Genomic DNA, 23,870 nt, shown 5'->3' with positions numbered 1-23,870 from the left:
ACATCATTTTGTTGGGGAAATCTGAAATACCCATCAAATGTTTTCCACAGTTTTCTGAATGTGTTCTGAAGGAGTAGTCGATTGTAGTAGTAGCAGTCGCTCTCCTCCAAAACACTGGTATGTTACACGCTCACGCACTCAAACATAACTGATGAAAATAAAAGTCTAGAATTACAGAAAATACTAGGCTTATAGGCACAACACCGGTACTACGGGAAAATGGAAGTTTGAGTTTAACAGTCCGTCACTCAAAACCCGCCGATTCAGTCATTGAGTCTGAAATAAATAATTCGCTAAAAAGTATTTCCATGTGCTTACACGATTGATATTATTGACTGTCTTTTTACCTAAATTATATCATCAGCGTGTATATTTTGTTAAACAGTTACTGTAGCTAAAACGCCTACACGCTTCAGGAACCAACAAGTTAACGTTACATACAACAACGTTGTCCAGAGTGAATAAAGATCACTTCCAGTGTATAAGATGATAAAGCAATAAACATAACTGATTAAAATAAAAGTCTAGAATTACAGAAAAGACTAGATAATTGGTCATTTCTTATCCGATAATCTACCTCGCTTTCACTGTAAAATAGCTAGCTACGTCCAAATTCGCAGTTATGTTTATTTGAACTAATAGCACAAACTCCCGAGGGCATCGAGTTAAGGAATTCAGAAGGGGTGTGTCGTTGATGGAGTTAGATGCGCCATGTGTTTGTGCTATTAGTCCTGGGTTGCCGCTCAGTAGTGGGAATAGGGGAATAGTCCATTCTGTCTGGACAGGCGAGCATTGAGCAACATCATTCTTGACATGGTTATGTAATCCAGGAACACTTTGACAGAGCTCAGGCATATTAAATCACCCTGTAGCCCATGTACGGCCCACCACAACTTCATTTTTCTGAACGCAAACACTCTACTATAGTTTTGGGTTGCGCGCTCTCTTAGGCAGCGTTTACACAGACAGACCAATTTTGATTTAATTTCCACTAATTGGTCTTTTGAGCAATGACATTAGACATTTTTAAATCGGATTTTTTCCCAGAGCTCATCTGATTGGTCAAAAGACCAATTAGTGGAAAAAAAAGATCAGAATTGGGCTGCCTGTGTAAATGCAGCCAGTGGCTCCCCCTCCCCTGTTGTATTCAGACGGAACAAATTGTATCACACTTGTTGTTTACATTGCATAAACAGTCTCAAAATCTAATTGATCGGATTGAATTTGGTAGTAGTTCGGGGTTATGTCCGCAGCAGATTGTCGATGCGAGGTAGCTAGCACACCCTGTCTGTCGAGCACGCAGATGGATTGAATCCACCCATCTCTGGTCTTTCATCGATGACTCGCGAATGCTAGCTAATTCAATCTAATTTTAACTAATTTATCGCAAGAGCAACAAGTTAAAGTTTTATTCTTTCAGCGGCAGATGAAGGATTTCGACATTCATTCGCCAAAACAAAATACATATTAATAAAACTTTTTTTTTTTTTTTTAGCAAAGAAGAAAGGCCCTTTCCAAAGAAACTACAACAATAACCTTCGAGCTCGGAGTTGCATGTGCATGGGCTACAGCCTGCAAGGCGGGCTTGGAAACCCCGAGGATTCTCGGCCTCCTGGTGTTCAGAGGGACAGAGAAGTCACCTGAAGTCAACAGATGGCCAATGCTGTTGTGAACGTTTTTTGGGGGTTTAAGTGTAGGGTCTTTTTGAGAGACAAGGGGACATCAGCAACTAGTTAATTTAGCTTTCGCCTGAGCTCAAGGTTAACTTAGCTATCGCCTGACCCCCCCACGGACCTTGCAAGCGACAGCGCTACAGGTAAACAACGTTGTTTCGACTGACTACATACGTTAGCCAGCCTCCTCAATAACTAACTATAGTTAGCCTAGCTAGCTATTAAAGCAGTGCTTTAGAGTAACGTAATTATAACTACTAGTAGCCAAATGTAAGTGGTAATACTTTTTTTTTTCCATTCCGACAATCAATATGTGGCTGTACTGGCTGGTGTTTGCTAACGTTAGGTATTATAGCTAACTACAGTAGTTAGCACTGACTTGGTTAGCTAACGTAACTAACTTACCCACAAGTTACGGACCTGGCTGAGGTTCGTTAGGTTAGCCGTGCATTGGAAACTGAAATCTCAGATCTAGTTAATTCGCCTAACTAAGAACATGGCAAATATTATACACAACAGACCACCACAGTGCTACCCTTTTTTTGTAGTCTATGTGAGTGCCACACCAGACAGAGCATCCTCAGAAGACAAAATGTAGTAGCGATAATGTCATGCATTGCTTTGTCAATCTTATGACTAGTTTACCATAATCTCTCGTGGACAGATGCATTTAGCTAACACAATCGAGCTTCTGACGCAATAACACGATATTTTAGTTCTGGGTTTGAGAGTACCATCTATGTAACTATATAGTTATCAAACTAACTACCTAACTTGTATGCATGTTTGATGCAAAGAGAAGGTGAGGGGATTTTCTAGCTACATACAGTACCAGTCAAAAGTTTGGACACCTACTCATTCGAATTATTATTATATATATATTTTTTTTTTACTATTTTCTACATTGTAGAATAATAGTGAAGATATCAAAACTATGAAATAAGAAAAACCCTTGAATGAGTGTGTCAGCTTTTGACTGGTACTGTATGTTTTAGGATTATTTGTCTTGGTTACATTTTTATCCAGGTGGATCATAACAGATTAGACAGTGTTTAAGACAATAAAACATTAGTCATAAGAAATTTGTCCTCAAAATTATCTTGGGCACAGGGCCACAAGAAATGGTTTGTTGAAATCTCAACGGTGAACAGGGTTGCTGGTTGTAGCTAACAATTCTAATCCAATGACCATTCAAAACCTGCCCAAAAGGGCTGAAAACTAGCTAAATTGCCACATTTATACAATATTTTTTCCCCCATTACGTTACTGAGCCAATTAAGGAATATCAATGTAACTTGTACCTACTTTAGAAGCAAAATAGGTTTTCATCAAAGTTATAATTCTTGTGAACTGACATGACGTAATATTCTAATTTCAGTATATCGCAAGAGAAAAGATCATTCACCCCATTTAAACTCGCCAGGTAATTTTCCATCAATGGTTGTTGATTTAACTCGTTTCACTGCTATGATTAAGCAATAAGGCATGAGGGCGTATGGTATGTGGCCAATATACGGCGGCTTTGGGCCGCGGTATATTGGCCATATACCACAAACCCCCGGGGTGGCAGGTAGCCTAGTGGTTAGAGCGTTGGGCCAGTAACCAAAAGGTTGCTGGATCGAATCCCTGAGCTGACAAGGTACTAATCTGTCATTCTGCCCTGAGCAAGGCAGTTAACCCACTGTTCCCCAGGTGCCGAAGACGTGGATGTCAATTATGGCAGTCCCCCGCACCACTCTGAGGGGTTGGGTTAAATGCGGAAGACACATTTCAGTTGAAGGCATTCAGTTGTACAACTGACTAGGTATTCCCCTTTCCCTGTTTTAAACTGGTTACCAAAACACTTATTTTTACTGCTCTAATTACGTTGGTAACCAGTTGATAATAGCAATAAGGCACCTCAGGGTTTTGTGATATATGGAAAATATACCACGGCTAAGGCCTGTATCCAGGCACTTCGTGTTGTGTCGTACGTAAGAACAGCCCTTAGCCGTGGTATATTGGCCATATACCACACCCCCCTAGGCTTGCTTAAATAAGTCCCTTTTGTGCATGACTTGATAAAGGGGAGTTACAACCCCATCCACCTATTCCAGCAGGCTATTGGGAAACAAGCATTTCTTACCTCGAAATCGCCAAACTATTAATGTTGAATAATTGAGTCTTAATTTGGACTAAGCAGGCAGATAGATCATTCAGTTGACATCTTGCCTGTAGGCTACCTGCATCTATCTAAACAATGGCAAAGTTGAATTACCTGTAGCCTATTTGGACTGTTAAGTCAATCTAATGCATTCTAACAATTGCAGATAGAGCTTTGATAACTTCCAATTTAATTAACTAAACATGGTTGTTAATAATTGCATAATAACACAAGGCTAAAACTATATTACTCAAGTTATAGGCTCTTTATTAAATCCATTTGCTAGCTCCAGGTAGGCTACACAAGTGGCACAAATTGATTTGCTAGGACTCGTCATGTCAACATTTTTATTGTTTCAAATGGTAGCCCTCATCACCATTCACTCAGCAACAGCCTCTCTGCCTGATAGTCAGCAGCAGCATGTCACAGTGAAATATATATTTATTTTGTTGAGAAATGCCATGGTGGGTGCTGTGAAACTTATAAGTAGCCCAAAAACCCGTAACCCGCGACCAATACATTTTTCAAAGTAGCCCAATTTTGCGGGAAAACTGCTAACATAGCAACCCTGACGGTGGAGTTCATTTTACATGGCCTGGTGCCCCGGGAGGTTGGAGATTTCACTTAAGGACCAATGGAATGTTGTGAAATGAACAATCTCCGCTACCCGGGGCACCAGGCCATATCAAACGAGCGCAATTAAATTGATGGCCTGCACATGCGCAGTTCGGTGCGAGACGGCCATTAGACCCGAAGACCTGTTTCTGTGCGTGAGCTTAGCAAGCCAACGTCTCCATGACATCACCTACAAGTGTGATCAGGGATTTATATTGGAGAAGCAGTTTCTGCCTATCTTCATACTGTACAGTCTATGATACCATTGTGTTTTTGTCATAATACCCATAAAACCTAGCGGTCAAAAACGGAAATGGTTCCAATCGTTTTTTCACCATACATTTTTCCCATAGGGGAGTTTAGTACTTCCAACAAGGTCTGTTTCATGAACGCTTTCCCTAGCTTGATGTTTTGACAACCGTGTAGTTGCTAGACGGAAGTCACTCCTCAGTAAAAGGCGCATGACAGACCTCTTAGAGTTTGCCAAAAGGCACCTGAAGGACTCTGACCATGAGAAACAAGATTCTCTGGTCTGATGAAACCAAGGTTGAACTCTTTAACTAACACATTCTCTCTCCTCTTTGTAGACATGATGGAAGAACTGCACAGCCTGGACCCTCGGCGGCAGGAGCTGCTTGAGGCTCGCTTCACAGGAGTCGGAGTGGCCAAGGTCTGTCTCTCCATTCAATTGTATCTTCATCCATTCTGTGTGTGTGACAGTGCTGCCCTGGCATCCAGTTTGCAGTTTATCAATCATCATCTGTCTCAGCAGCACTCCGTGGCAAGGCACTCCACCGGGCACACACCACACACATGCACACCCACCCACCAATGGAATAGTCAGCAAGACAAGGAGCCCACACTGCTTGATGTTACCAAGGGCCAGTGTTGCTAATTAAAGTTCACTCCGACCCCAAATTAATAAGGAAGACAGACTTGCACCATATTAAGTCACACCTACTCATTCAGTGTTTTAATTTATTTTTTAACTATTTTCTACATTGTAGAATAATACTGAAGACATCCAAACTATGAAATAACACAAGGAATTATGTAGTAACCATTAAAGTGTTAAACAAATCCAAAATGTATTTGAGATTCTTCAAAGTAGCCACCCTTTGCCTTGACAGCTTTGCACACTCTTGGCATTCTCTCAACCAGCTTCACCAACAGTCTTGAAGGAGTAACCACATATGTTGAGCACTTGTTGGCTGCTTTTCCTTCATTCTGCGGTCCAACTAATCCCAAACCATCTGAATTGGGTTGAGGTCGGGTGATATCTGGAGACGAGGTTATCTGATGCAGCACCATCACTCTCCTCCTTGGTCAAATAGCCCTTACACAGCCTGGAGGTGTGTTGGGTCATTGTTCTGTTGAAAAACAAATGATAGTCCCACTAAGCACAAACCAGATGGGATGGCATAATGCTGTTGTAACCATGCTGGTTAAGTGTGCCTTGAATTCTAAATAAATCACTGACAGTGTCACCAGCAAAACACCAACACACCATCACCTCCAAGCTTCACAGTGGGAACCACACATGCAGAGATCATCCTTTCACCTACTCTGCGTCTCGCAAAGATACGGCGGTTGGAACCACAAATCTCAAATTTAGACTCATCAGACCAAAGGACAGATTTCCACCAGGCTAATGTCTATTGCTCGTGATTCTTGGCCCAAGCAAGCCTCTTATTGGTGTCCTTTAGTAGTGGTTTCTTTGCAGCAATTTGACTTTGGAGGCCTGATTCACGCAGTCTCCTCTGAACAGTTGATGTTGAGATGTGTCTGTTAGTGAGGCTGGGTACTCTAATGAACTTATCCTCTGCAGCAGAGGTAACTCTGGGGCTTCCTTTCCTGTGGCGGTCCTCATGCGAGCCAGTTTCATCATAGCGCTTGATAGTTTTTGCGACTGAACTTGAAGAAGCGTTCAAAGTTCTTGCAATGTACAGCATTGCTTGACCTTCATGTCTTAAAATAATGATGGATTGTCATTTCTCTTTGCTTATTTGAGCTGTTCTTGCCATAATATGGACTTGGTCTTTTACCAAATAGGGCGTCTGTATACCACCCCTACCTTGTCACAACACAACTGATTGGCTCAAACACATTAAGAAGGAAATAAATCACACAAATGAACATGCTTTGTATTCAGGACGAAACGGTTTTAAAATAAATAAAAAATGAATTTAAAATTCAGTCAAACACAACAAAATGTGGAAAAAGTAAAGGGGTCTGAATACTTTCTGAAGGTATTGCATGACAGAAGCATTTAACATCCATTTTCTTGTTGACCAATCTATTGTTGTTTCCTCCAGGGTTCGGGAATAAACGAGTCGTCCAACCAGAGCCTGTGCAGCGTGGGCTCTCTGAGCGACAAGGAGCTGGAGGTCAGTATGACTACATGCGTGTGCTAGGGGCAGCCTTATTTCTAGAACAGCATATTGGATGACTGTCATTCATATTCCATTCACCCAGCTCAATGTAACGTTGATAAGTTTAGGCTACTACATGATACTCAAATGTTCCCTATACCCATCATGAGGTCGCTACAACAGGTAGTGAGAAAAATTTGAGTAATCCAGAAAGCGACACATTCAATACCACCTTGCACACTCTTGCCTGCATCTAGCTGATCTAGGGTGTAATCATTAGTCCAACAGTTGCAAGGAAGTCAATGTACCCAGAGGGGACGAAGACTAGCTGTTCTCCGGCTACATCATGGTGCTACCCTACAGAGTGCTGTTGAGGCTACTGTAGACCTTCATTGCAGAACAGTGTGTTTTAAACAATTATTTGCTACGTGTATTTATTATAGTTATATTATTTATTATAGTTTTATCTAAGAAGGATAACTTTATTTTATTTGTAACTTAAAAAAAAATATATAAATTCACTGAGGATGGTCCTCTCCTTCCTCCTCTTAGGAGCTTCCACGTGTGTGTGTGTGTGTGTGTGTACACGCGCACTGTCAGTCTTGCATAACTAATTCTAACCTTAACCCTAAACCCCCTAGAAATAGCATATGACCTTGTGGGGACTAACAAAATGTCCCCAGTTGGTAATTTTTTATTGTTTACTATTCTTGTCCCCACAAGTATAGTTACACACATACACACACGATCAATGGAAATAGGTAACCCAGAAAAGATGGACACAAGTTATTCTGTAGTTGTCTTTCCTCCAATGGTGTGTACTGTGTGACCCTGTTGCTTAGACACCAGAGAAGAAGCCCAGTGACCAGAGAACCAGGAAGAGGAAAGGAGAGCAGTACGATAAGGGAGGCGCCAGAAGTCACAAAATTAGCGACTATTTTGAGGTGAGTGAAAAATTCATGAAGTGCGTAGCTTTCATGCTAGCACATGGCTGTCTTAATATCTCATTACCTTCATGTGAAGCACTTTAACACGCTTTGAAATACTGCATTTCTTCAGACTCTTTGTCTGCTTGTACTTTCATCCTTCAATGGCTCAATCATTTCTCTCTGTTTCTCTCGCGGGCACATGCTTTGACTCAGTTTGCTGGTGGTAGTTGCCCTGCCACCAGTCTGGCGCGGGGCATCCCTCCCCTGGTGCGCTCCTCCTGTCAACACTCACACTCTAACCCCCCAGTGGCGGTGAGCACCAGCCCTCTTTATGCTCCCTCACTTAACGACTAACATGACTCTCAGTGTAGATCGATGGGAACAGTCTGAAATATCTCTCCCCCTTCTTTCTCATTAGGTGCAGCAGGGCAGTCCGTCGTCCACAGGCTCAGCAGCTCCCGCCGAGCCCTTCTCCTCCTCGTCCTCCTCCAGTTCTCTGAAGCCTGTTCTGCTCCACTCCTCCTCATCCTGCCACAAATCTACTCAGGTAAAGAGCCCTGTCTGGCCTCCCACCTTAACCTGGCATGGCTAGACAGTGGTCTCCCCTTGGCACAGCTCACATCCACTTCTGCCATATTAGATCGCACTGTTGTGCCACTCCATACTAGGCAGTTGAAGTAATCCTATCCTTAACTTGGAAATAATTGGAAAGCTGGTTACTGACCACCAGCCTAACTACGCATTTGTTGATTAATCAACCCTATTGATGGATGCATTGTCCCTTCTGTCATTAGTGCCTTTTGTACTAATCTCTCTCCTCCCTCTTTTCCCATCTCTTTTTCTCTCTCCCTCTTTTTCTCCCTCCCCCTCTCTTTCTCTCCCTCCCCCTCTCTTTCTCTCCCTCCCCCTCTCTTTCTCTCCCTCCCCCTCTCTTTTTCTCCCTCCCCCTCTCTTTTTCTCCCTCCCCCTCTCTTTTTCTCCCTCCCCCTCTCTTTCTCTCCCTCCCCCTCTCTTTTCTCCCTCCCCTCTCTTTTCTCCCTCCCCTCTCTTTTCTCCCTCCACCTCTCTTTTCTCCCTCCCCTCTCTTTCTCTCCCTCCCCTCTCTTTCTCTCCCTCCCTCTCTTTTCTCCCTCCCCCTCTCTTTTTCTCCCTCTTTTCTCCCTCCCCCTCTCTTTTCTCCCTCTTTTCTCCCTCTTTTCTCCCTCCCCTCTCTTTTCTCCCTCCCCTCTCTTTTTCTCCCTCCCCTCTCTTTCTCTCCCTCCCCCTCTCTTTTCTCCCTCTTTTCTCCCTCCCCCTCTCTTTCTCTCCCTCCCCCTCTCTTTTTCTCCCTCTTTCTCTCCCTCCCCCTCTCTTTCTCTCCCTCCCCCTCTCTTTCTCTCCCTCCCCCTCTCTTTCTCTCCCTCCCCCTCTCTTTCTCTCCCTCTTTTTCTCCCTCCCCTCTCTTTTCTCCCTCCCCTCTCTTTTCTCCCTCCCCCTCTCTTTTCTCCCTCCCCCTCTCTTTTTCTCCCTCCCCCTCTCTTTTTCTCCCTCCCCTCTCTTTCTCTCCCTCCCCTCTCTTTTTCTCCCTCTTTCTCTCCCTCCCCTCTCTTTTTCTACCTCTTTTTCTCTCTCTCTCCTCCCACACACCCCAGTCTGACTTGACGCTTGAGAAGCTGACAGCATTAGAGAACAACAAGAACTCTGACCTAGAGAAGAAGGAGGGACGGATAGACGACTTATTGAGGGTAAGACATTGTTTCACATCTTTCTCTTTGTACGGCATTGGAGTTACCCGTTAGAAGAAAAACTGTGTAGGAGAATCCAAGATGTTTAATGTGACCAAAACGTTGCTTGTTTATTTGCAAATCATCTGAGTGTACCTTAAAAAAAATATATTCTAATTACATCTCAATGTAATTGTCAAATGATGTTGGGTAGTTACTGTGATAGTAGCTTTAGGTGTCTGATAACTAGAGGCAAAACTACTGTGTATAAACACACAGGGTTCTTTTTTTTTTTTTTAGGCTAACTGTGACCTGCGGCGCCAGATAGACGAGCAACAGAGGGCGCTGGAGCGGTACAAGGAGCGCCTCAACAAGTGTGTGACCATGAGCAAAAAGCTGCTTATCGAGAAGGTGAGTGTCTGTATTTCCATGGACACACTTGGTTCTAAATGTCCAAAACAACAAACTGATATGGTTAAACTTTAAAACGAGCAGTACTTAGTGCAAAATCAGTGCCGAGTGGCATAAGGGTCTGTTCACACCGCAGAAGAAGCACAACCTGGCTCAAGGTAAATTCTAACCCTTGAGGTCCGGAGTACTATCTACCTCGTAGTTAAATGGTAATTCCACCACTTTTCAATCTCATGTTTGTTATCTCCAGCACAATACCAGTGTCTACATATGTAAAAAGGTGCATTTCTATGTTTTGTAGGGGGGGGAATATAAAGTTAAGTTCTACCCGATGACGTAATCAAAAGTTAAAACAGTGATTTTCAAACATGAGTTTCTCAGTGATGTGGAGAGGAAGAAAATATCCTCCTTCTGGCTAGAAACATATTGCAGGTTTTGAAAATCACTGTTTTTTTTACTTCACAGAACCATTTTTTTAGGACCTCATCTTTTTTTTTTTACCATAGATCATAGAAACACGCTGTTTTCACATGTGTTGACACTGGTATGGTGCTGGAGATAATGATTGAGGTTGAAAAGTGGCGTAATTGGCCAGAGATTCTACTCACCTGGTGTTATAGGTCAAAATCACACCCTGATTAGAAGAAAATAATTGTAATCAGCGGTGTGTGTGTCCAGTCGAAGCAGGAGAAGAGGACGTGCCGAGACAAAAGCATGCAGGACCGCCTGCGACTGGGCCACTTCACCACCGTGAGACACGGAGCCTCCTTCACCGAGCAGTGGACCGACGGATATGCCTTCCAGAACCTCATCAAGTCAGTGTACACACACACAACCTCTTCAAGTGAACACACACATACATACACTTTACTCCTAATACATAGAAATAAATAGGATGACTATTATTTCAGTGGCCCAGCACTGTGCCATTCTCATTGCCCCTCATTGTCTGCCTCTGTGTGTGTTCCCAGGCAGCAGGAGAGGATAAACTCTCAGAGGGAGGACATAGAGAGACAGAGGAAGCTGCTGGGTAAGAGGAAGCCCTCTACCGCCACCACCACCACGGCCCAGAGCCTCACCCTCCTCACCACCCCCAACACCATGGAGCCTCCAACCGCCCCCAACAGCTCCGGCACCAACAAACGCAAGAGCAAGACCAACGGACAAGACAACGAAGCGTAAGGATGAAGTGTACCTCTGGCTTATCTTTGAGTGGGTCATGTTCATTAGGAACAAAATGAAAGAAAACAAAGGGAAACAGGGAGGGACTACATGAACTTGTCCAATAAGAAAGGCTCCTTTTCATTTTCTGTTGCAAAATATTTTCCCTTGAGTGTCCTTATGAACACAACACAGATATAGGGAAAAGGGTGTTCCAATGCCCTTTTAGGAATTTTAGACGATTTGATTTATATAGGCAATATGGTGAAACTTCCACCTATCTTATTAGAGGACAAGTTGAAGCTATTACCATATTGCTTACACCTGTTAAATCCTCTCAGATCTCCACAAGTGCAGAGGGTCTAGGGGTCGATTTGGCCAGTGTCGTTGACTTATGCCAAGCCCCCATAGTACGAGTTTGGAACAATAGTGGCACGATTCATGTGTCGCAGAAATTTTTCATGATCTTTAGGTCGTTCGTGAAAAACGGGAGCTCATGAGTCACAGTATGGCATGGTCAACGACATCCAATTTATTGCACTTGTGAGCTACGGACAACACCAAATGTCAGAATTTTCTGTCACAGCTTTGCACTTTTCGTGCTGTGTGAACACCACTACAAGGGAGATTCCACACGATTGTTGTCTTTGGACAATAGAAACACTGCATGCTGGCATGTGCTGTAGGTGAATGCACCAATTTGTAAGTCGCTCTGGATAAGAGCGTCTGCTAAATGACGTAAATGTAATGTAAATGAAAAGATGGAGCAGTTGGTTCATCATTTTCAACATTTCCCTACATTTGTTTTTTTGTGTGTATTTCACACTATTTTGTGAAAACAACCAAATATATCTAATGCCAATGTATTAACTACATTGGCTCTGTTTAAACAGGCAGCCCAATTCTGAGCCCTATACTACGAATCTGTTTTGAGGAGTTGGCAAGGTATTTTTGTCCAACTCTGAGTCTACTTCGGATAACCGGTAACATGAAAATGGCTCACCTTTTTAGCCAGGTACATTTCTATGGCAAAGAAACCATCAAAACTAACCTGCTCTGGGGCAGGCTAACTCCATTTATACTGAATGAAGTGTCTGAGCTGCGAGTTGAGGACCAATGAAATCAGATTTCCTCCCCTTTGCCGCTCAAGTTGGAGCGAACCGAGAGGGAGGGATAACTGGGCCCAAAATCTATCTTCTCCAGAAGGTGGTGCATCTTACTTAGTTTTTTTCCCACTAACCAAGCGAGACGTTTTTGTTTATGGAGGTCATTGAGAGCGTGTCAAATTTGGTCCCAGAAAATTGCAATGGCTTATCTGAATGAATAAATGTTTTGGAATGTTTAGATTGTTACTAGTTTACTGATAAGTAAGACCCATGACATCCCTGCAACTTTGAGGGGGAAAAAAACACTTTATATCAGAGTTGTCTATTCACATGCGTATCTGCCCTCTCATTGGCTAGAATGGTCCAATTCCCACCTGATCTTGCCTCCCGACTGCCTTCCGTTTTTGAAGACGTTTATTTTCATTGATAGAGCGGCCGCTTGAGTGTCTGGTCAACAGAATGGATGACCTGCGACAATATCCACCGTCGTAATACGGATGAAGCCTGAGCTGGAATGTGACGCTAACTGAAGCTGGCTAGCTTTTGAAAACCCTGAGTAGATTTAGCTTCTAATGTAGTATACCACTCTGATCTTTTGTCCAATTATTGGCAAATGCGCTGATCGGATTTGGTCAAAATACTAGTTAGTGGCAAAAGATCCGAATTGGACTGCCTTTAATAAACATAGCCGTTGTTGGCCGACTAGAACATATACATTATGACTGATTTGAAAAATAAGCCTTATGTTTGTATCTGCTATTTTGAATGATGAAATAAAATCGAACTTTATTCATGATAGTGGAAATGACACGGACAGTGTCACGACGGCAGAGTTGCAAAGTGTGAGCACTCTTCTGATAGCAAATCTTCAATGTACCAGCTGTTCTTTCTCTCAAGTGGAGGATATCAAAAGATGTTAGCATTTACAAAAAATCGCACCATGTGGGAGAGGCATTAATGAAGAGGGTGTTAGGTTCATACAGCTGTAAAGACCCAGACAATTTTACACAAGCACATATATTTATACCCTCCTACTAGACGGAGTCAACACCTTGCACATCTAGACAGCCAAAACTTCTCGATTGCCAGTCAGGAACTTAATTGGTTCCTCTCACTGGTGTAGTCATGGCCACGCCTCCCTGTTAGAACCTTGGTGGGCATGTAAGTATATGTGTGTATTAGGACTGTTCCTTCTCACTTCATCTGTCCTGACCTCGGCCCAAATTCCTCCCTCCTCCACAGCTGTCCTACCTTATCAGTCCTACCTTATCAGTGGCTGAAACCAGACTGTTGCCCTTTGCCTTCCTCCATAGGATCCATGAGATTTAACAATAACATGTTTGACCGAATGTAAACTTCCTGCCTCCCCCCATTTGTCTCATGCAGAAACTTTCCATATACCTAGTTCTTATCCACCCTCCATTGACAAACATATACATTCATTATACATGGAAAGTAATCAATAAGTTCTAGTAAGGTAGCATGAATAAAGATATTTCAAGCTAGAATCCAACAAGGGTAAAATATGCACGTCCCAGTTGTTCAGGTGCTGAACAGCAAGCTTCCACCCAGGTGTAGCCGGTCCGTTTGATTAAGCGCCTAACTGGGGGCAGTCTTCAATAGAGACAAAAACTGAAAGAAGATGACTTTGTTTTATAGTTGCTCCTTTTTGTCTTTGAACCACACAGGTTGTCGCTTGCAGAGTATCACGAGCAGGAGGAGATTTTCAAACTCCGGCTTGGGCATCTAAAGAAGGTACTGTCCTTCTCCGCCGTCATCATGATTGTTATATGAAGAGTGTGTGATACTGAGTGACTAACGTGTGTGTGTGTGCCCTGTAGGAGGAGGCAGAGATCCAGGCAGAGTTGGAGAGGTTGGAGCGCGTCAGGAACCTCCACATCCGGGAGTTGAAGAGGATCCACAACGAGGACAACTCCACGTACGCTCCCCTTGGCCTTCCTCTCTTTTTCTGCGTTCCATTCCAATTACCAAACTTGTTCTCACTGCAAAGTAGATTTATCTTATTGTGGTCCTGAAGATTGAAGGCAGGTTGATGGTTGTCATGAATCTTGTCCTGGAGGCAGAACTGAGAGATTTCCGCTAGCTGGGCCAGCTGTAATAATAAGTCATAATTGGCTATATTGTAAAAATTAATGAAAACAAAAATGTAACCATCATTTAAGGTTAGGGTTAAGCATCAGAGTTGGCAGTGTGGTTGGGGTTAAAATAAGATTTGTTGACTTTGTGGCCACGCCAGGTAGTGACCACTCTGCAGAGCTGACTTCAGGGCAAGATTCATGACAATAAATGCCAACCTGCAGATTGAAGACCTTGATTATTTGAATCTAGTGGGTTAGTGCTGGGCTGGAGCAAAAGCCAGCACATCATGTAGCGCTCCAGGACCAGCAAGAGTACAGAACATTTTGGAGTGGACTGTCCTGTTGTATGTTTATCCTCCTGGAATGTAGCTTGTACCTGTTCCTTTGATCAATCCTCATTCAGAAACTGACCAGTGGTCTCCCCCTCTCATCAGATTTAAAGACCACCCCACGTTGAACGACCGATACCTGCTATTATATCTACTGGGACGAGGTGGCTTCAGTGAAGTTTACAAGGTGACCACTTTTTAGTCTTGGTGTCAGTAAACAGCTTTGTCACTACTGTGATTATTATTATTTGACCATGCTGGTCATTTATGAACATTTGAACATCTTTGCCATGTTCTGTTATAATCTCCACCCAGCACAGCCAGAAGAGGACTGGCCACCCCTCATAGCCTGGTTCCTCTCTAGGTTTCTTCCTAGGTTTTGGCCTTTCTAGGGAGTTTTTCCTAGCCACCGTGCTTCTACACCTGCATTACTTGCTGTTTGGGGTTTTAGGCTGAGTTTCTGTACAGCACTTTGTGACATCAGCTGATGTAAGAAGGGCTATATAAATAAATTTGATTTGAACCAAAATAACATGAAAACAGTCTAACCAGCTCTGCTAGGGTAAGTAAAATGGTCAGTGAGGTGTTCTCTCATTTGTTTCTGGAAGTAGCTAGCAAACTAGCCAACTTTAGCCAGTTAGCTTGGGTGCTCAACTGCTGTTGTGAGATTAGAATGCTCAGATTAACCCTACTCCTTGACCAGAGCGTCCAGTGTGCGCTCTGAGTGAACGGACAATCTGACAACGCTCTGAATTTACCAACGACCCAGAGCGCACTCTGTAACACTGGAGGCAATTTACGAAAGGCACCCTAAGTCCATCCATGTAATGAACTGAATATTGCTCTATAACATTGTTTTGGTCTGACTCTGTATTCACTCTGTGTTCATCCCTAGGCCTTTGACCTAACGGAGCAAAGATACGTGGCGGTTAAGATCCACCAGCTCAACAAGAACTGGAGGGACGAGAAGAAGGAGAACTACCACAAGTAAGGAAACCTGCGGCTGGACGGCCATTTTGTGTCCGCCAAACAGCCGTCTCGGCGCACAGAATAATAATTTTAAGTAGACTGGAAAGCACTTTATGGAAAACGAGTTTGATGTACTGCTGTTGCCGGTTGTATCATATACAACACAGTTTCTCGCTTTTTACTTTAGATTTGAGTAAATAATTGCTGCCATCTCATAGATATCATCCAAGAAAAATTCTAAGATTAAATCAGTTGTGTTTTGCGTACAGAAAATGTTGCCTCCAACTCTGCTACCTCTGTCGTTGGCAGTGTTTAAATATTTGAATCAGCCCATAAAATAATGGTTTAACTTAAATCACACACAAACTCCTTGGATGGTTGATGTATATTTGGTCGAAGTAATACCCCCTTAATCTGTAAATCCATTATCTGGTTGTAGGGATTTTCCAAGATGTTCTCGGCTGTGTGTCTTCATGTGAATGCTTAGGTCCGACACTGTCGACATCTTCTGTCTCTGTGTGTGTGTGTGTGCTGTGTTGAGTCACTACAGTGTTTGACCGTAGTGTATCCATGTTTGTTTCAGGCATGCCTGCAGAGAGTACAGGATCCACAAGGAACTGGACCATCCCCGAATAGTCAAACTGTATGACTACTTCTCACTGGACACAGACTCGTAAGTCACTCCATCACTAACCCATGGATGGATGGATGGATGAATAGGAACTTTCATCCATGCTTTTATTCGTAGTCAATTTAGCCCTTAGTTCTGTGTCTGTATGGTGACTTCCATTATTCTAGGGTTTTCTCCTACATTTTAAAAGGCTTCACTCTGTGTGTTCTCCTCCCCAGGTTCTGCACAGTGCTGGAGTTCTGCGAGGGCAACGACCTGGACTTCTACCTGAAGCAGCACAAGCTGATGTCTGAGAAGGAGGGCCGCTCCATCATCATGCAGATCGTCAACGCCCTCAAGTACCTCAACGAGATCCGTCCGCCCATCATCCACTATGACCTCAAGCCAGGTCAGTCAGGCCACAGTCAGCTCCTGACAACCCTTACCCTAACCTACCCCCAATAACCCTAACCTGCCCCCAATAACCCTAACCTGCCCCCAATAACCCTAACCTGCCCCCAATAACCCTAACCTGCCCCCAATAACCCTAACCTGCCCCCGATAATCCTAACCTAAATCGTTGCAGGAGTATGCTTGAGCTGTGCAGGAGCGACCGGGTCGTTCGGTGTGTGTGTGTGTGTGTTTCAAACACTTGACGGTATTTGAGGTGCGTTAGATTTAGCTTGGATTTTTCACCTTTGATACTATTCCATTACTTCGACTTGCAAACTAAATTTGAACGCAGCTGATTTGAAAGTATTTGATTGTTTGACCCTGCTGTGACGTCCAAGCATATCTGGGTTTTAAGTTAGCCGGTCCACTATAGTCTTCCCTTTTTAATAGCATTTTGTAGCATACACACCAAATAAAGTTCAAGGTAAAATGTATTTATCATATGCATTATTCACAAAATTCAGCGTTCAGCTAATTTCAGGTCCGCTGAGCGCAAACTTGAACTTTGTGAATATTCTTTGCCACTTCCAGCGTGCGGTTACTGTGAACACTGAGGCTGTACCCGTTTTAAGTGGCCAAGTAGACTACTGTGGCTATTTGATCATAATGTAGGCCTACCAGAGTGGCCTAACATGAAAAACAATGGAGAAAAGCCATCCCATAACATTTTAACATGGAAATAGGGTTTATATCATTCAGCCTACAGTAACAGCCAATGTGTGGTGTTTGATGCAGGCTTACATTCCGTGAAACACTCAGGGCTTGACATTAACCTGTTTATCCACTTGTCCTTTCAGACAAGGTGACTGAAAATGTTGTGTGATGCAAGAAACCACTTTACCAAATAAAATGAGTTATTATTCCCATACCATTCTACAGAGAATCAGACAAATTATGCTACCCTCTGCCTATTGGCTACTTAGCTTATTCAAGCCTGTCTCAAAATACAACACTGCCCCTTTAATGCATAAAAAAGCTCTTTACCTGACTCGATTTTCAAAGATGGCTAGAAATGTACACTCCCCTATTGCTGACTACAAAACATCTATAACTGTGCTAATAGCTCCCTAACTAGAAAAGAATATTAACAACATGAGGCGACGTGCACATTCAGTTCCCGCTTTGATCTCAAAACAAGCGCATCTACTCACAACCGCTCATGGTGCAAACAGTCCAGTTCAAAGTAAGTTGCACAGATCCATATATGGCAATGGTTTATTTGCATGTAGGCCCACTGCAGCTCTGATTGGTTATGCCGCACTGGCCTGGTTTATTTGGAGTACGGGCTGAGTTGTGCATGTCAATGCAATACAATCCTACTCCAATGCGTTCTGCCTACAACAGAATCTCTTGCATAGTTAGTTTTTGTTTCGGGAAACCTCTGAACTTAACTTTCTAATCTCGTGCTTCTCTCCGTGGCCTAATACTGTATTGTATTTCTTCTGCGCGGCAGTCCCGGGGCTACTACGAGCTGGCGTGCAGCTTAGAGGGAACGTTGATCATATGTATGTAATACAATTAACTGCTTGCCACAAATGACCTCAATCAAAAGATGCATCACAATGTGTGTTATGCGTTTCACTACATTTCCCATCTCTCTCTCTCTCTAGGCAACATCCTCTTGGTGAACGGCACGGCATGCGGCGAGATCAAGATCACTGACTTCGGCCTGTCCAAGATCATGGATGACGACAGCTACAACTCTGTGGACGGGATGGAGCTGACTTCCCAGGGAGCAGGGACTTACTGGTACGCACTTTACACACACTTGCAAACGTACATATCCATGCAAGCACACATAGGCCTGCGCAAGCAAAAACACACAACAGTCAGCAATGGAAACTTTAACATTCACACACTCAATCTACAATGGAGAAGAAAAAAAAACAATTTCAAAGATTTTACTGAGTTACAGTTCATATTGGGAAATCAGTCAATTAAAATTCATTAGGCCGTAATCTATGGATTTCACATGACCGGGAATACAGATATGCATCTGTAGGTCACAGATACTGTACCTTTTATTTATATATTTTTTATTTTATTTTTTAAAGAAGGTAGGTGCGTGGATCAGTAAACTGGTCAGTGTCTGGTCTGAAAACCATTTGCTTCATGCAGCGCAACACAGCGCCTTCGCATAGAGTTGTTCAGGCTGTTGATTGTGGTCTGTGGAAAGTTGTCCCACTCTTCAATGGCTGTACGAAGTTGCTGGATATTGTCGGGAACTGGAATGCGCTGTCGTACACGTCGATCCAGAGCATCCCAAACATGCTCAATAGGTGAAGAACTGGGACATTTTCAGCTTCCAGGAATTGTGTACAGATCGTTGCGACGCAGGGCCGACATGGCGGTGGATGTATGGCACGACAATGGGCCTCAGTATCTCATCACGGTGTCTCTGTGCGTTCAAATCGCCATCGATAAAATGTAATTGTGTTCGTTGTCCTTAGCTTATTCCTGCCCATAGCTAAAAACCCACTGCTACCATTGACAGCGTTGACGTCAGCAAACCTCTCACCCACACGACGCTATACTGACATCTGTCTGGTACAGTTGAAACCGGGATTCATCCTCGAAGAGGACGCTTCTCCAGGGAGCCAGTGGCGAGGATTTGCCCATTTGAAGTCGGTTACGACGCCAAACTGCAACTGCAGACCCCGATGAGGAGCAAGACGAGCATGCTGATGTCCTTCCCTGAGACTGTTTCTGACAGTTTGGTCATGGAACATTTCTGGGTTATTTTTAAATCAGCTCGTGAAATGAGACCAACACTTTACATGTTGCGTTTTATATATTTGTTCAGTATACATTACTAACTGATTTATAATGCCCCCTCTGCAGGTACCTGCCCCCAGAGTGTTTTGTGGTCGGCAAGGAACCCCCCAAGATCTCCAACAAGGTGGACGTGTGGTCGGTGGGGGTCATCTTCTACCAGAGCCTCTACGGACGCAAGGTAAACACACACACACCACGCTCAAGTAGAACGCTTGAATGGATTCCCCTTCGCAATGCTGTGCGTCCTTTGCGATGTCTTGCTAACATCGTGCCTGACAAACGTCACCATCTGAAACGTTACTCTAGAACCAACTGTTCTAGCGAGGCTACTGAAACTTTACACTTTTAACTATATATTTGCTAGTCCCTTCGACCGCTCTACTTTTGTCCTTTTCAAGCAACAATGATCTTGAAAGTCTTGGAGTTTGTAGGCTTTCAAAGAAGTCCTGCCTCTTTTCCCCCTCTATCGCTTTTGTCTCCCTCTGTAAATCTCTTATTTTATTCCTCTCTCCAGCCATTTGGACACAACCAGTCCCAGCAGGACATCTTGCAGGAGAACACCATACTGAAAGCCAAAGAGGTGCAGTTTCCCCCCAAACCTGTGGTCACCACAGAAGCCAAGGTACGCAACACACATTTGTAAACACACACATGCGTTTGCATGCACACACTCTCACTCTGTCAGCCAAACCATGGAATCAACCTCCCATCCCTTTCCAATTCAATCTGGGTAAATGATTGTATCTTGAGTGAACCATCCACCATTCCTTTAACTTGTCACATATTCAAAAGGTTTGCTGCTTGGGAAAATGGTCACAATGGGGGGGGACCAGCGTGTGTGTTTCAGGGTAGGAGGGTGTATCTGACCTCCTCCAGCTAGGACTTGACATTGGATAATCAAATCTCCCCATTATTTTATATATATATATGTGTGTGTGTGTGTGTGTGTGTGTGTGTGTGTGCACACACACCTACTCATTTTAAGGGTTTCTTTATTTTTGTTATGTTCTACTTTGTAGAATAATAGTGAAGACATCAAAACTATGAAATAACATATGGATTCATGTAGCAACCAAAAAAGTGTTAAACAAATCGGCTACTTCTTCAAAGTAGCCACCCTTTGCATTGATGACAGCTTTGCACACTCTTGGCATTATCTCAACCAGCTACACCTGGAATGCTTTTCCAACCGTCTTGAAGGAGTTCCCACATGCTGAGCACTTGTTGGTTGCTTTTCCTTCACTCTGCGGTACAACTCATCCCAAACCATCTCAATTGGGTTGAGGTTGGGTGATTGTGGAGGCCAGGTCATCTGATGCAGCACTCCATCACTCTCCTTCTTGGTCAAATAGCCCTTACACAGCCTGGAGGTGTCCCACTAAGCACAAACCCAGATGGGATGGCGTATTGCGGCAGAATGCTGTGGTAGCCATGCTGGTTAAGTATGCCTTACATTCACCAGCAAAGCACCCCCAAACCGTCACACCTCATCCATGCATCACGGTGGGAACCACACATGCAGAGATCATCCGTTCACCTACTCCTTGTCTCACAAAGACACGGTGGTTGGAACCAAATCTCAAATTTGGACTCATCAGACCAAAGGACAGATTTCCATCGGCCTAATGTCCATTGCTTGTGTTTTTTGCCCAAGCAAGTCTCTTCTTCTTATTGGTGTCCTTTTAGTAGTGGTTTCTTTGCAGCAATTCGACCATGAAGGCCTGATTCACACAGTTGATGTTCAGATGTCTGTTACTGAACTCTGTGAAGCATTTATTTTGGCTGCAATCTGAGTTGCAGTTAACTCTTCCTTTCCTGTAGGGATCATCATGAGAGACAGTTTCATCATAGCACTTGATGGTTTTTGCGACTGCACTTGAAGAAATTAAAAAGGTTCTTGAAATGTTCCATATTGACTGACCTTCATGTCTTACAGTAATGATGGACTGTCATTTCTCTTTGCTTATTTGTGCTGTTCTTGCCATAATATGGACTTAGCCCTATTTGGTAAAAGACCATCTTCTGTATACCACCCCTACCTTCTCACAACAACTGATTGGCTCAAAAGTATTAAGAAGGAAATTCCACAAATTTAACTTAACAAGGCGCACCTGTTAATTGAAATGCATTCCAGGCGACTATCTCATGAAGCTGGTTGAGAGAATGCAACGCCGTCATCAAGGCAAAGTGTGGCTACTTTGAAGAATCTAAAATATATTTTGATATAACACTTTTTGGGTTACTACATGGTTCCATATGTTACTTCATAGTTTGTCTTCACTGTTATTCTACAATGTAGAAAATAGTAAAAATAAAAACCCTTGAATGAGTAGTGTGTCCAAATTTGACTGGTTCTGTGTGTGTATCTATCTATTGGGGGATTGGAAATGATGCAGACAATTACATTGATGGAAGCCACAATCTATATGCAATATTAAAGCTGATCTACCCCCTAAAAAAACAAAAACGTCTCACTTCCGTGCCTTTATCTCTCTCTCTCTCCGTCAGGCCTTCATCCGCCGCTGCCTGGCCTACCGCAAGGAGGAGCGCATCGACGTGCTGCAGCTGGCCCAAGACCCCTTCCTCATGCCCCCCTTCCGCAAGGCCCTGGCCACCGGAGCCGGGCCGTTGGGGTCGGGCTCCACGCCCTCCACTTCCAGCGCCTACAACAGCAGTGCCTCGAACTGAGGTGCCCAACGCCACCTCAGAGGGCCCCTATAGGGGCCCCATTACGCAAACACCCTCCCTTCTACATAGGGGGATGGAAGATGGAGGGGGTAAAAACAGACTAAAGGATGGAGGAGTAATATCTGAAGTGCCCTCCCTATCCTCACCCCTCCTAAGACATGAAGGGGCAGTGCCAGTCTATAGCTTGTCTTTAGGACCCAATGGCTGCCAAAGTACATGTACACACACACACACACCCCTGCCACAAAGAGAAAGACCTTGCTGGGCCTGTCCAATGGGCTGCATCACAGGGTCATAGGAAAACGGACTGAAGTCACTGTGTGCATACCTGTTTTCAGGAAAACCAAACAGCTCAAATCAAAATGTATTTGTCACATGTTATTGCAGGTGTAGCGAAATGCTTGTAAGTTAGAAGCATGGCAGCCCTATCTGTCGGCACCATTTTCATACATATCCATTCCATTTGAGAGCTTTTTAAACATTTTTGCTTGAGTTGTATGGTAAATTGAACTCGATATTTCCCAATAATATAATCAATTACCCCCCTCCCATGGTGAGCCATGAACTTTTTGGAAGGGGGAGATTCTATTTCTGATGACCTAAGTTGAAAGTATGCCTGGCTGATACAACACTGTTAGGTTTACACTGACAAGTTAAAGAAAGTGGTCATTTTCACTAGGATTGTCACTTGACTGACTTGATCAGATTTAAACATGTTCTTGGATATTGGACTGGGAATTTACTTTGTCTATTTTTTTCAAGGATTTCCCTCAAAATGGAGATGGAGAGACTTAATAGAAATGCATATAAACCATTTAACTGACTTTTGGTGTGACTGTGGTTCGTTAGCAAGGAGTTACGTCAAGGAATTCTCATTCATTGCAAATTGTGCAGTGTAACAATCTAAATTCCAACATGACTTAAATAGCAAAGTTATTTTAGTATATTGTGAAACATGATTTCACGCTTGAGCATAGGTGTGTTTACCAGAGAAAAGCAGAATAGCCTAACTGGTAATACGCAAATATACACAGCTATACAGAGCTAGCTACAAGGCTAGCAACCCAATGACTGCCTGAAGAGCCAATCTCAAAGTGAAATTATTTCTGGAGATTTTTACTAATTAAGTCTAAGTACTCAATCCCTTTATTATGGCAAGCATGAAGTTCAGGAGTAAAAATGTGCTAAAGTAACAAATTGCATGGACTCTGTGCAATACGTGTTTAACCCGCCTGTTGTGTTAGTTTCATATTAAATTCTGTGTTCCCTGTCCAAAATGACCACCCCATTATAGCTGATTATAAATCCATATCAACTTCTATCTGCTATTCATGGCCTGTAGGCCATCTTTGAGTAAAGCATAATGTATGGATTATTTTGACTAACAAATACTCAAACAAATTGTGCTATTTATCACAGACTACTTCAGTGTCAGTTTCCTGGCCTCTCTCCTCCTGTTTGAGAATACCAACAGGTGTAGTTTCCCTGGGGAAAGGTCCCTGTCGGAGTTGCCATGGAAGCCAAGAAGGGGGGTGATGTGTGTGCTCAAACACACATCCATGTGGAGGTCTGGGAGAGAAAGTGTGTGCATGTGCCTGAACTCAATTTTGTACACTAGTTGTCTCACCCATACATTTCTAATGACTGGTCATTTTTGACCGGGAACACCACAGGTGTACTAAAGTTAAAACGTAATAACCTACATTTATTTTGTGTGGAGAAAGTCATGGAACCTTTTGAAGATCAGATTAAATGAACTACATTTTTCAGAGAACATGTAAATCGGTTCAACTCAACTGGAACAGGAGGGTTAACAGGATTTTTGAATTACTAC

The 23,870-nt window shown here is 43.3% G+C and overlaps 1 protein-coding gene across 2 annotated transcripts; it reads left to right on the top strand.

Annotated features, from left to right (window-relative positions):
- The first annotated feature begins 1,120 nt into the window (after positions 1 to 1,120).
- Positions 1,121 to 22,860, top strand: LOC106579150 (serine/threonine-protein kinase tousled-like 2). 2 transcript variants are annotated; one of them, XM_014158752.2, is made up of 21 exons: positions 1,121 to 1,270; positions 1,496 to 1,816; positions 5,019 to 5,101; positions 6,747 to 6,818; positions 7,646 to 7,747; positions 7,946 to 8,044; positions 8,151 to 8,279; positions 9,364 to 9,456; positions 9,736 to 9,846; positions 10,525 to 10,661; positions 10,818 to 11,024; positions 13,802 to 13,868; positions 13,955 to 14,052; positions 14,647 to 14,728; positions 15,437 to 15,528; positions 16,094 to 16,183; positions 16,360 to 16,529; positions 18,184 to 18,322; positions 19,415 to 19,526; positions 19,863 to 19,970; positions 21,857 to 22,860. In XM_014158752.2, the coding sequence occupies exons 3-21, from the start codon at positions 5,021 to 5,023 to the stop codon at positions 22,034 to 22,036; spliced, it is 2,169 nt and encodes a 722-aa protein (XP_014014227.1). In that variant the 5' UTR covers positions 1,121 to 1,270; positions 1,496 to 1,816; positions 5,019 to 5,020; the 3' UTR covers positions 22,037 to 22,860. The 2 variants fall into 2 exon arrangements, with proteins under 2 accessions (XP_014014227.1, XP_014014228.1); XM_014158753.2 differs by lacking the exon at positions 7,946 to 8,044 and having other exon boundaries at positions 1,121 to 1,816.
- Positions 22,861 to 23,870: the final 1,010 nt, after the last annotated feature.

Source organism: Salmo salar, chromosome ssa19 (genome assembly GCF_905237065.1).
Source record: "Salmo salar chromosome ssa19, Ssal_v3.1, whole genome shotgun sequence".
NCBI classification, from domain to species: Eukaryota; Metazoa; Chordata; class Actinopteri; order Salmoniformes; family Salmonidae; genus Salmo; species Salmo salar.
The sequence above is the reverse complement of the archived record's forward strand: the minus strand, read 5'-3'. Positions and strand labels throughout refer to the sequence as shown.

Excerpts from the sequence above, each read along its gene's own strand:
- LOC106579150 (XM_014158752.2), top strand. The coding sequence starts at position 5,021 with ATGATGGAAGAACTGCACAGCCTGGACCCTCGGCGGCAGGAGCTGCTT. Across the intron at positions 8,280-9,363 it reads CCTGCCACAAATCTACTCAG|TCTGACTTGACGCTTGAGAA; the intron begins GTAAAGAGCCCT and ends CACACACCCCAG. Across the intron at positions 14,729-15,436 it reads GCTTCAGTGAAGTTTACAAG|GCCTTTGACCTAACGGAGCA; the intron begins GTGACCACTTTT and ends GTTCATCCCTAG.